Source organism: Rhinatrema bivittatum, chromosome 5, assembly GCF_901001135.1.
Source record: "Rhinatrema bivittatum chromosome 5, aRhiBiv1.1, whole genome shotgun sequence".
Taxonomy (NCBI): domain Eukaryota; kingdom Metazoa; phylum Chordata; class Amphibia; order Gymnophiona; family Rhinatrematidae; genus Rhinatrema; species Rhinatrema bivittatum.
The window spans coordinates 367,799,438-367,812,531 of NC_042619.1; the positions used below are offsets into that span (position 1 = coordinate 367,799,438).

At 41.8% G+C, this 13,094-nt stretch overlaps 1 protein-coding gene across 3 annotated transcripts in view; it reads right to left on the reverse strand.

The window, feature by feature from the left end:
* The window catches only part of MGAT4A (alpha-1,3-mannosyl-glycoprotein 4-beta-N-acetylglucosaminyltransferase A), a 359,679-nt gene that overhangs the window by 269,366 nt on the left and 77,219 nt on the right, over positions 1 to 13,094 (reverse strand). For all 3 annotated transcript variants that reach the window (XM_029604768.1, XM_029604767.1, XM_029604769.1), the window contains exon 4: positions 12,045 to 12,178. In XM_029604768.1, coding sequence (XP_029460628.1) covers positions 12,045 to 12,178 — 134 coding nt within the window. The remainder of the gene's footprint in view (positions 1 to 12,044; positions 12,179 to 13,094) is intronic.

Below are 13,094 nucleotides of genomic sequence, written 5' to 3' on the forward strand. Positions count from 1 at the left end.
ACAGCTTTAGCCATAAATGATGCTTGATGTCCAAGGAATGCAAAAGATGGCACTCTGCTCTATCTCTGTCCAAGACGGGCAGAGAAATGGACTGCTTCAAATAAAACTCCAAAACCACACTGGGCAAAAAAGGAGGGCACAGTCTGAAGTTGAACCGCACTCAGAGTCACACAAAGAAAAAAGGCTCATGGCAGAAGAGCCTGCAGCTTAGAGACCAGACATGCCGAATAGATAGCTACCAGAAAAACTGTCTTCAAGGTAAGCCATCACAAGCAAAGAGTACGCAGTGGATGAAAAGTCGAACCTAACAAAAACTAAAGGACCACTGCAGCACCGGAAGCCACAACGGGGGGCGAAGATGCTTAACTTCCTGCAAGAACCGGGACATATACGGATGGGAAAACAAAGGTCCTCCATAGACTCTTCCCCTAAAACAAGCCAGGGCTGCAACTTGAACATTCAAGGTGTTAAGGGCCAAACCCTTAAGCAAGCCATGATGTAAAAATTCCAAAATCAAAGGAATATCCATCTTGAGTGGTTGAGTACCTCGCTCAAAACACCAGGTCTCAAAGACCCTCCAATCTCTAACAGTGAACCAAATATGAGAAAATTTTGCATAAGGAAGTTCTAAACCCCCTTTACTGCTGTCTCCTTGCAATTGAAGTGCTGGCGTGTTACTATACTATTTACACAACAAAAACAAAGAGGGAAGAGAGCAAGTGTGCAACAGAGTATGGCAAGGAAGAGCAAGGGCCTTGGACAGAATGGAGAAGAAAATCTGACTTGGTAGAGAGGACAGAGGAGCACAAGCAGTTTTGAGACTGGCAAGAGAAGCTGCAGAGAGGAAGAAAGGAGAAAATAGTGGTGGAGAGGGAAAATAGAGTGACAGCATCATTTAGTGTTTTTTTTGAGATACATAAAAGTTCCAGGATTTCTATTTTGTACCAATGCACCTTATATGTAGATAGATACCACAAACAAGGTGAGTCTCTTCCTATTTCTTTCAACTTATCTTGGAAGCACACAAAAGGCAAATGAGTAAGTGATTGTACTATCTCATGCCATAAAAAAGTGCTACAGGAATTTTGGTCAAAAGCATTAGATTTAAGAATTGGATAAACGTTACACAGTACTTTTGAATAAGACTTCACTTCGCTGTGAATATTTTTCTTTTCAGACCTTGCAGGGAATTAAAGAATTAATTAAGAATTAAATCCTTAGAAAAAGATGAGCTACTTCAAAATTGTGCAAGCAAACTAAAACACAAGATTTTTGTGCATTTTGCTCAAAACTTAAATCTGGCGCAATAAACTAGGGAAAGATACCACCATATGATTTGGATTAACTGATGCCCTGCCATGTAGAATAAAACACTAGAACAATTTTACTTTGGCTGCATTCTACATTCACAGGAACTATTTACAGAGTTTCTCACAGCTCCCGGAATGGGATCATACAACAGCTTCATAGTTAAACTGATCTCCTGTCAAGTAAGTAGAGCAGTGAGCAGCAAAGCTATCCAGGTAAAGTTATCCAGATAAGTCTATCACTGAATATAATCTACTAAAGTTATCCAGAAGGGAAGCCTTGCCGTGAAGAGCTGCCCGAGAGGAGAGGGGCGCAAGGGACTGAGCCTGGGAGATAGCGAATTGACTTCTGCCCTCCCCCCCCCCGACGTCATCTGGGAGAGACAGCTGCGACTACTTAAACCAAGTCGCAGCGTCAGGTCAGTGGAAGCCTTGCCGTGAAGAGCTGCCCGAGAGGAGAGGGGCGCAAGGGACTGAGCCTGGGAGATAGCGAATTGACTTCTGCCCCCCCCCCCCCCCCTCGACGTCATCTGGGAGAGACAGCTGCGACTACTTAAACCAAGTCGCAGCGGCGTGCAGCCGCACGCCAAAGGGGCACGCCCCTGGGGAGAATTGCTATCGGACCATCCTATTACAATCTGAACGGATGGGGAAGAAAAGAAAGATGAAGCTTGCGGTTTCTACACCAGTAGCAAAGGAGGTAAAGGGCCCTATGGATTACCATCTTGCAAGAAGGGTGAGTCAGACTTCTAGAGAAGTCATCTCTGATATCTCCTTTTCGTCGGGTGCGACAGCTAGTCCCCCCCCCACACCAGATACCCAATATGTCTCCAATCAGCGATGGGGTTAGTGATGGTATAAACTACCCCAAGTTTGACTGATATAAGAGCTACCAAGGAAAGTAATAATGTTCCATCTGTTCAGGCTCCTAGTGTTACTGTGGAAAGTGGAGATAATACAGCTGTGCTAACAACTGAATTGTTAATACCCCCAGTACCGGAACCTGAAAATATACCTCTCCTTGATGTATGGAGAGCTGTTACCAAGATGGAGAGGAATTTATCTCTATCTATGGCCCAATCCACTAATTTCTCAGCCCAGACTAAGGAAACGCTGAAAGACTATGGAAAACGTATTGAACATATGGAACAAGTAGGGGTAGCTTTGGCAGCACAAATTACATCTTTGCAGACAAGTGGAGCCACTTTCATTAAGGATAGTTTGATAATGTACAAGCAAATTGAAGGTTTAGAAAATAGTTTGAGGAGTAAAAACTTACGGTTCTTGAACTTTCCTTATACAAGGTTATTATCAGCACAGGAACGGTTTAAGAAATATGTAAAAGAAATTTTGGGAATACCAAATGATCTGCTGATTTCCAAGATTTATTATATTTCTAACATGAATAGAGTGGAGGAAGTACCTGAAGGTGGAATAGACCAACTATCTGCACAAAGCCCTAATTTGACATCATTTCTTGAAGCGTCACAAGATGACATTCAAACAAGGGCCACATTGATTGTGGCCTTTGGTTTGGAGCAAGAGAAAAATTTGGTAATGCAGAAATATTTTAAAAATAGAGGCTTTAAATTCTGTGGTCAAATAGTTCAGGCTTTTCCGGATGTCTCTAGGGCTACCCAGTCAAGAAGAAAACAATTTCTTGAAATGAGACAGAGGGTGGTTTCTATTGGAGCCACCTTCTTTCTCAAATTTCCATGCAAATGTATTATTGTATACCAAAAAAAATAAGTTTGTCTTTCTTGACCCTCCACATTTAGAAGTTTTTCTTTTAGATAAGAGTGGATGAGGGAAGTATAACAGTTTATTGGGTAATGTAACTGGTTAAATATGGATAATGGCTCTAAGTATTCAATGTGTGAATTTTCCTTAGAAATTTCTTTTTACTTGATGGCTTCCCATGTGATGGACTTAAAAATTGGTAAAACATAAATGTATTTTCCTTCACTTTAATGTTTTGAAAAACTTTGGTTTGTTTTTCCAAAGTATTACCTTTCTTTCTCATTGTAAATGTATTAAGAAATTGAATAAAGTATAAATAAAAAAAAAAAAAAAAAAGTTATCCAGATAAATTTAGCCAGACAACTTTCAACCTGCCTATATTCAAAAACAGCCTGTGAAGTCACGAAAAAAAAAATGTCCACATCAAGCAAGTGCAATCTCCAATTCCCTACCCTGCAATGTAATGAAAAAAAAAATGGCAGTGACTAACTCCCAATCCCTCCATCTCCATAATAATTAAACCACTGTCAGCACCATAGCATTCCCAGCAACTCCACTTAAAGAGGGGACTCTAGGCTCCATCTCGCTCCTCCTCCCATAAGCCCCCAAAAGTCCATGTTCCTGTTTGCATCCATCGCCTCTCTGACAGCAAAGCTAGTAACATATGCTACTCTATGTTGCTGTCAGAGCAGCATGTGACTGGGAATGTGGTAGAAGTCTACCACATCCCAGCTAGGCCCTGGGAGGATTCAAGGTGAGGCCCGGAACCAGCAATCAATTTTCATTTACAGCATCGGTGGGTATGTGGAGCTGCCTCAGGCTGCTATGTTGCAGACATTGGTTTAATTATTTTTTTAATTATTAATTGATACAGTTGGATAAAATGTTAATATTCTTCCTTCAATTTCCTCCCCTTTCAGATCCTAGTTATTTTTCCCTGTTTTTTGTAACTTTCTCACATCCTAAATATTGTTATTATACCTGTTAAGTTTCATTCTATATGTGACGTTGAATTGGGAAATGTTTTACTATGTTACTCTCTGCCTTTACTCACATTGTTAATTGTAAACCGGGTTGATGTGATTCCATCATGAAACTCGGTATAATAAAAAAAAAAAAAAATAATAATAAAAAAAAATAATTTTGGGAGTTTGTTGGGGAGTGGGCACTTGGTGCCGACTTTTTTTTTTTTTTTTTTTAATTATTTTGTGGGTTGAGGGATCGCACCTGCTTGACCGATTTTTCTTTTGAGACTTAAGTGCTATATTTGAATATTCCTGGTTAAGTATAAAGATCTCCGGGCAAACAAATATAGATAACTTTAGATAGACTCTAGATCATGACCAGACTTTACCCAGATAAACTTATCAAGCTAGCACTGAATATGAGCCCTACCCAGCTAAGTATCCCGAACCCCTCTATTTTTTTTTTATCCGGGTAACTTTTAGCAAATAATGACTTACCGGCTGAAAAATTATCCATTCAGCAGGAAGAATAATTAAAACCCCAGATTTGTTCAGCTAAGACCCAAATTTTGCAAGACAAACCTTTTGAATATGGACCTCCATATGTTTAAAACAAAAACAAACAAGCAGCTCCTGAGATGTTACGTGTCAACTTCTTACTGTGAATACTAAAAACTGGTTGCCATGATTTGTGCTGAATAAGTCATTGGAATATTCTGGAATTCATCATTTATACTTCAGCCTCCTTTTATTTCTTCAAGCAGAAATTATTCACTGAAAGAACATTGTTCAGACTTATACAGAGCACAATTACAAGGCTGGTAGAAAAAAAAAGGCAATTCAGGGTCACAATCTGAAATCTTACTTTTTAAAATAAAGCTTAATACCCTTTAAATTAAATGCAAACGTTTTGGCTTCTTCTGGTATCCCAATAAAGAGAACGTCCAATCCACAAAAAAAAAAATCCGAAAGAAAAAATAGAAGGGCCATGTCATGCAGAGTTGGAGATTGCTGTGGGCATGCCTTCCTTACAGAATCAGCCACATCTTTTAGTGTTCAAACTCTCAAAGTGAATGAACCAAAGAAAACAGATTTGTAATGCTGCAAACCAGACAGGTTCAACAGCAATGGCTTGACAACAGTCCCAACTAGTGCTGGGAGACATTTTAATAAAACTTCACCCTTCACCCTCCCCAAAGCATCTGATTCCTATTTTTCAATGTTTCCTTATAGCCCATCACATGGATGTCTTACAAAGTTACTGTGTCAAATTCAACCTAAATCATTTTAACTCATGATTTGGAATCATGAGTCATACTAGATGTATTAGACCACTTGAATGCACAGAAATAGTTCATGGTTTAATTTTATTATTTTTTTTTAATGTGAAAAGAGTAGTCATAATAAAAGAAAGAAAGCAAGTTTTCTTACCGTAAACGGTGTTTCTGTAGATAGCAGGATGAATCAGCCATGCTGTCTTGGGCTGTCCGTCAAAGCCCAGGAGGCGGAGCTTCTCAAAGCTATTACACAGAGTTTAGCTCTGTGCAGCTGCGCATGGGTTTCCACGCAGGAAAAACAGATTCTCCTCAGTCTGTAATATAGCAGTAGATGAATTTTATCTGTCCTTTTGCGTGGCTGTCCAGGGAGGCAGGCGGGTCAGCATGGCTGATTCATCCTATCTGCAGAAACACCGTTTACAGAAAGCAAACTTGCTTTTCCCATCGATAGCAGGGCTGAATCAGCCATGCTGTCTTGGGAGTTCCAAGCTGATGGTTATGCGTGTCATTTGTATGTTTTTGCGGATGAGCATGACCATGGAGAGTGGACAGTCCGCAACAACTGTTTAAGTAACAAGGTTGTTGAGAAGTTTCCTGCTCAACCTGGCATCTTCTGATGAGTGCTGGTCTAGGCAATAATGGTATGTGAAGGTATGTAGAGTTGATCACGTTGCAGACTTACAAATGTCGATAGGCGGAACTTGCCTCATATGGGCCATTGAAGTGGATTCTGCTCTCACTTGATGGGCTTTTGGTGTTGAAGAGAGTTGGATTCCTCTCTTTCCATAACAGAATTGTATGCACTGTACAATCCAGCTGAATATGGTTCTCTTGGCAACCGGTAAGCCTGGAAAATTAGGATTAAAGGTGAAGAAAAGCTGAGATGGCCTAGTTTCTTTGCCAGTTCTGCTCTTGTAATAGGCTAACACTCGTTTACAGTCAAAGTGTGTAATAATTTTTCTCTCTCATTGTGATGTGGTTTTGGAAAGAATGTTGGAAGTTCGATGGATTGGTTAAGGTGAAAAGCAGAGACTACTTTCGGTAGGAAGGAGGGATGTGTGCGAAGAACTACTTGTGATGGTAGGATTGTAGATATGGAGTGTAATGAACTAAGGCTTGGATTTCGCTCACTCTTCGAGCTGAAGTCACGGCACTAGAAAGACTACTTTCCACGTAAGGTATTTCATGTGAGAAGTGTCCATGGGTTCAAATGGAGGCAACATAAGCTGTTCTAACACAATGTTTAAGTCCCATGGAATTGGAGGTTTGGAGATTAAGGGCCGAAGGTGGAAGAGGCCCCTCATTAAATGAGCAACCATTGGGTGCGTGGAGATGGATTGACCGTTATGGTGTGCATGCAAAGCTGCGATTGCACTTAAGTGTACATGCACTGAAGCTGTTGCAAGACCCGCTGTGTAAAGTGTGTGTAGGTATTCTAGTAGGTGTTGTGGCGGACATTGGCGTGGATCAAATTGGTGCTCTGCACACCAGGGGGCGTATCTTTTCCACTTGAAGTGGTATTTACGCCATGTGGAAGGTTTTCAGGCCGCCAGTATGACGTCTTGTACGCTGTAAGATATGCTCATTTCTGTTAGTAATGTCCGTTCAGTCTCCATGCTGTCAGGTGTAATGACTTGTGCATAGGGTGTAGTAGAGAACTCGCTCTTGCGACAGGAGATCGCTGCAGTCGTCCAGTTGAAGTGTATTGTCTATTGCTAGTCTGAGTAGGTAATTGTACCACGGTTGTCTGGGCCATGCAGGTGCTATCAAGATTAAGTTTGCCTTGTCCTGTATGCACTTCTGAATTGTTCTCATTAGAAGAGGAATTGGTGGAAAAGCATACATTAGCCGTTCCGTCCAAGGAATCAGGAAGGCATCTTGTGCTATCCAGTGAGGATTGTGTAGTAGTGAGCAAAATCATGGCACCATCCTGTTGTGGACCATGGCGAACAGGTCTATGGATGGCATGCCCCAGAGGCTGAAAATCCTTTCTGCGACCTGTTGGTGAAAAGACCATTCGTGTGGATGGAAGATGCAGCTTAACCTGTTCGCTCGAGTATTGACTATACCTGGTAGGTACGTGGCTTGTAGGTGAATGGAGTGCTGCGCTGCCCATTTAGAATAAGGATCGCTTCCTTGCAAAGGATCAATGAACCTTACCCTCCTTGTTTATGTAAAACATGGCTACCTGATTGTCTGTGTAAATCATGACTTGTCTGCCCTGCAATTGTGGAAGGAATGTTTTGAGGGCATTGCTGATGACTGAGTTCCAGTAGGTTTTATTTGGTATGTGCTCTCTCACTGTGACCATCGACCTTGAGTTTCGAGATGGGCTCCCCAACCTTTCTGGGAAGCGTCCGTTGTGAGTACTGCATTGTGAGGCAGTGTTTCTGAAAAGAGCTCCCTTGGTGAGTGTGTTTCCATAACCACCAGTCTTTATCTATAGTCATTTCGTGAGTTAGTGATATGACTCGGGACAGTGGTTGACTGTGTTGAGACCATTGTTTCTTCAAGCCGCACTGTAGTCTGCGTATGTGGAGACGAGTATTTTATACCGGATATATGGCTGCGGACATATGTCCCAGGACAGTTAGAATCTGACGTGCTGTCGGTTTTGCTGTCTTTTGTAGCCCTCTTAACAGTTTCCTGAGTGTGAGCATTCTGTCTCTTGGAAGAAAGGCTCTGCTTCGATACGTTACTAGCTGAGCACCAATACATTGAAGGGATTACGACGGGGTGAGATTGGATTTTTTTAAATTGACCACAAGCCCCAATCTTTGGAGACATTGTATTGTCTGGTGAACTTGGGAACGAAGAGTTTCCAGGTCTGATGCCACTAGTAACCAATCGTCCAGGTATGGAAATACTTGAATCCTTTGTTTTCTTAGGTGGGCCACCACCACTGCCATGCACTTTGTGAAAACTCTGGGTGCAGCCGATAGGACGAATTGAAGTATCTTGTATTGGTAGTGCTGGCCTTTAAACTGGAAGCATAGGAATTGCCATGAAGTAGGATGCATCGGAATGTGAGTATATGCATCCTTCAGATCTAGAGAACACATCCAATTGTTGGGTTGGAGGAGGGGGAAGGATGGATTTTAGGGAAACCATTTTGAACCTTTCACTAGTTATTTATTCAGCATACGCAAGTCCAAGATAGGACACAGGCCTCCCGACTTCTTGGGAATGAGGAAATATGGGGAGTAGAAACCTGTGCCCCATGATGAGTGGGGAATGCTTTTTATTGCACGTTGTTTGAGTAGTTGAGTGATTTCCTGTGTCAATTGTAATTGGTTCTTTCTTCCTCCTTTGGCATAAGATAGGGAGGGGAGGGGTGGTTTGGATGTAAAGTGGAGGCGATATTCCTGTTGTATTATATCTAATACCCAGCTGTCAGTAGTGATGTGTGTCCAAGCCTGAAAGAATGATGTTATTCTGCCCGCTATTATATTGGGTGGTGGTGGCCCTACTACATTTAAAAAGACGATGGAGTCTTGGGAGTAGAGCTGGGTGGCTGTCCCTGTGTGTGTTGAGCCCTAGGTCTGCCACATCTATTCTGTTGTGGAATTTGTGGTCGCTGTGGTTGATGGTATGTAGTTATATGGTATGGAGGGTATGGCCGGAATTGCCTTCTTTGGTATGGTTGTTGACGAGGCGGTAGGTAATAATGCCTGGCAAAGGTAGTAAATGCTGGAGGGTTGGCTAGTGACTGAACTGCCACAGATTGCTCCTTCAATTGTGATACAGTTTCTCAAAGACGACTACCAAACAGATTATCGCCACAACAGGGAAGATTCGCTAATTTATCGTGGACATCTTCCCGTATGGCACTGGATCAGAGCCATGCAATGCGTACACCGTTCTTAGAAGGTGGCGCAAACCCTCTTCCTTATCCTATATTGCTTGAGGGGGACCTGATGTCACATCGGAGACTAGTATCAAGGTCTTCATTTGTTGTAAACATTCGTACAAGTATTGGACAATATAGAATTGGTGTTGACCAATACGAGCTCCCAACATTGATGATTGGAAAGATTTTTTGGCAAAATCATCCAAGTACTTGTGGTCTCTCCCTGGTGGGGCGCTAGAGTGTGTTCTCGTCTTTTTGGCCCGTTGCATTGCAGACTTCACAACTATAGATTGGTAAGGTAATTGTGAAGATGCATAAAATTGAGACTGTCTCATTTTGTATTTAAGGTCTATTTTCCTAGAGACCGGTGTGATATTAAAGGTTGTTCTCATGATTTCTCTAGTACGGCATCTAGGACCTTGTGAGATGGAAGGCTATTAGGCTCCGCAGGAAGGTCAAATATTTTTAATAGGCATAGCATTTCGGATCTAGGGTATGGTATCTTTTGTTTCTCTAGGTTTAGCGATGAACCAACCTTGTCAATAAATTTTGGGTAGGTAAGATCCTCCGGTGGTGAGTATGGTTCTTGTGGTTCATCAGCAGGATCTGACGGATATCCTGTTGATGAGGTAGGAGAAGATGGAGTTGAGATTGGCTGTTTAGGTATTTTGTTAGGACCTGGCTGTATCGGCTTCTCTGGCACTGGAAATGGTGAACAAGGTGACCGTGGAGGAGTAACCCTGGGTGGTTGAGGAGATTGTTCTCTCAAACATGATGGAGATCTCTCTGGACTGTGTGGTGGGGGTTGAGGAAAGTGAAGGGAGGATTGTATCGAATTAAACAGTCCAGTTAGCGCGGAGGAAATTTGTGCTATTGCTTGTTGTGTTATGTCCGGCATCTGAGGAGGTATCCCCCTAGGCAGACGTTTCGGAGATATGGCTGCCAGTAGGATATCAGAATCAGCAGTTCTGGTTGGCCGGGTTGTTGTAGTATTACATCTTTTAGTCTTCTTCTCTTATGGACTGGTTCCTGTACGAGAGTGTCTCTGTGTTTTGTGTGAGACACTGATGATAAATCGGTGAATATTTGCAAGAATGAAGATGAGGAATCTGATGAATGGGAGGAAACCTGCACCTATTCGTCCTCCGATTCAGTTTGTGGAAGCTCAATTCGATCACGACCAGAGTTTGACCTTACAGGTGAAAAGTGGTGTGTTTGTGGATGCATCAAGTGGTAGTCTGAAGATGAGGCACCTGAGGCATGTGCGTCTAACATGTTTTCTTTTTTGAGAATGTTTTGATGGGATAACCTTTTTGGATGAGTATCTCGCCCGTGTTGTGTCTTGCATCGTTTTAGGCAGCTTTGGTGCACTATGCCTCCTCTTTTGCGCGGCCTTCATGGGATGCGTTGAGATATGTTTCTGTTTGGACGCAATCGGCGTCGAGAGATGCAGCTGCGTTGAAGGTTGCGCCAGCGTTGAGGGTTGCGCCAAGCTGGACGCATGCTTTGGCATCGACGAACTTGGTCTGGGTGCCCCCATCGAAGAATGGGCCCGTTTATGAGCGCACTTTTGGTGCTTTGATCCCTCACCTGCGCTGGAGGAGAAAGGACCTAGAGAGGCGGCTCTCTTTTGAATCGGTGCTTGTGATTTTGCCAGTCCCAGCAATGAATGCGATTCAGAAGGTGGGGCATAAGAGCCCCGAGCAAGCCATAGTTTTTCTATTTTCTGTGCCCTTTGGCATTGGGCCCTGGGCGACATTCTGCCACAGTGTTTACAAGTTGCCTGTTGGTGGTCAGGGCCCAGACACACATAACAGGCTGAGTGGCCATCCGTTATGGACATTATTTTGCCGTAGGCACACGGCTTAAATCCCGATGGCCTGGGCATATTTTCTGTCTTCTTTTTTCTTTGTTCTTTTCTGTTTTGAGGAAATCTTCTGAGGAGATCTGAAGCTCCGCATGTGTTCCCGCGCACAGAAAAAACAGACTGAGGAGAATCTGCTTTTCCTGCGTAGGAACCCATGCGCAGTCGCACAGAGCTAATCTTTGTGTAATAGCTTTGAGAAGTTCCGCCTCCTAGGCCTTGAAGTACAGCCCAAGACAGCATGGCTGATTAAGCCCTGCTATCGACGGGAAATTATTGATTGTTAAGGTGGTCAGAAAAGAATAAGCTTAACATTTATGTAACAAAAAGCTAACAGATTTATTTCGAATTTTCTTCTTATTGGCTGACTTACAAACCACAAAGGGGCCAATGCAATACAGTGCGCTCAGCCGAGCGCACTGTATAACCCGTACTCGGACGCGGGTTAAATAGGTGCTAATCCACCTCCTAAGGCAATAGGGGGATTAGCGCCTATTTAACACTCGCTCGATGCGGAGTGAATGCAATAGCGCTCATCACTTGCAAATGCATATGAATGAGGCTATTACTCATTCACTCTGCATTAAAAAAAAAGGTTTGCGTCTCAGATGCACATTTTGCACTCAGATAATGCCTGCCTGGAGCAGGCTTTAATAGCTGAGCACATGTAAAAGAAGTACAGAAAAGCAGAAAAAACTGCTTTTCTGTACTTTTTTTTTTTTTTTAAACTTTAAAAAAAAAAAAAAAAACCTCGGCAGACCGCCGAGTTATGAAGACAGACGCCGAGTTTACCACCATGCGCGCATTAAGAAAGCGGGCGCTGACTTTTCAGTGCCTTCTTTCCGCGCTTTTTATTGCATCAGCCCCAAAGGCAGGAAAAGCTACTTTAAAACAGTGACACTTCAATTGACTAGGGGAACATACCAATAATGGTGGTTGCATGGGTTGACTTGTTTGTACTCTCAAGTGAAAATCTCTATTAGCAAATTAGCCAAGGATGAAAACATTTTTTAATTATAAGCACATTTAATTTATTAATACCTCTCCAATGAAGATGACAATAACACAATCCAGTTTCTCTTCAGGTGACAATTTATCAATGAGGGAGTGAAGAGTCTCTGTAAGGTAAGACTTTACTTTTCTCTTCACAGTGGGAATTCCCATAACAATTGAAACTAAAAAGAAACACACATAAGGAACTTAGTAATATTAATAAATCAAATATACAACCCAGATAAACTGAAAACTACACATGATTGAAACCAGAGAGCCTAACTTTCAAACCTATCTGTGATACAGCATTTGCACATGTAAGTAGATCCGCACAGATAGTATTTTATAAACTGTGCAGTGGGAGTTGCACAGTTTATAAAATACAGGATATTTCTGCTCCAAAAGTGCATGCGTATTTTTTTGCAGTATGTACAAATATTTCTAATTTGAGAAAAAGCATACTTACATTACCTATTTTATAAACATACATACAATTTTTTATTCGCTTAAAATGTACAATGTGTTTGCATAATCCTGATTTATATGTGGAGGTATTTTATAAAGTATGTGTATAAACCATTTTGAAAATACTTGCATGCGTACTTTAAATCACTAGTTTGCCGATACTTCTGCAAGTTCGCTCCCACCCAAACATTACAGACAATAAGTCCAATTTCACTTGCACAAGTCAATTAGCAGGTCTAAGGTGTACAAATAAATTTGGTAAGGAATACGCATCTCTCTTACAAAATAGCAACTACTGTGCATACTTCTGAACCCTGTCCCAAAATGCCCCTAGCCAGCCCTTTTTTTTCCATGGTAAAATGTACATGTGAAATGGAAAATACGAGTGTACTCTTGATGTTTATAAAATAATAAATATGAGTACACATATTTGTGCCTAACTGTAAACCGTTGTGATGGTGCTCTACTATACGACGGTATAGAAAAGTTTTAAATAAATACATGCTACTTGTGCATGCATTTGCTATTTTTAAATTCAAAACCGCTTTAAGTGTCAAAATCAGTTTCAGAACATGGAGTAGTGTGTGTCATTTTATTCACCATTCCCTTCCAAATAATTCCCAACATTCTGTT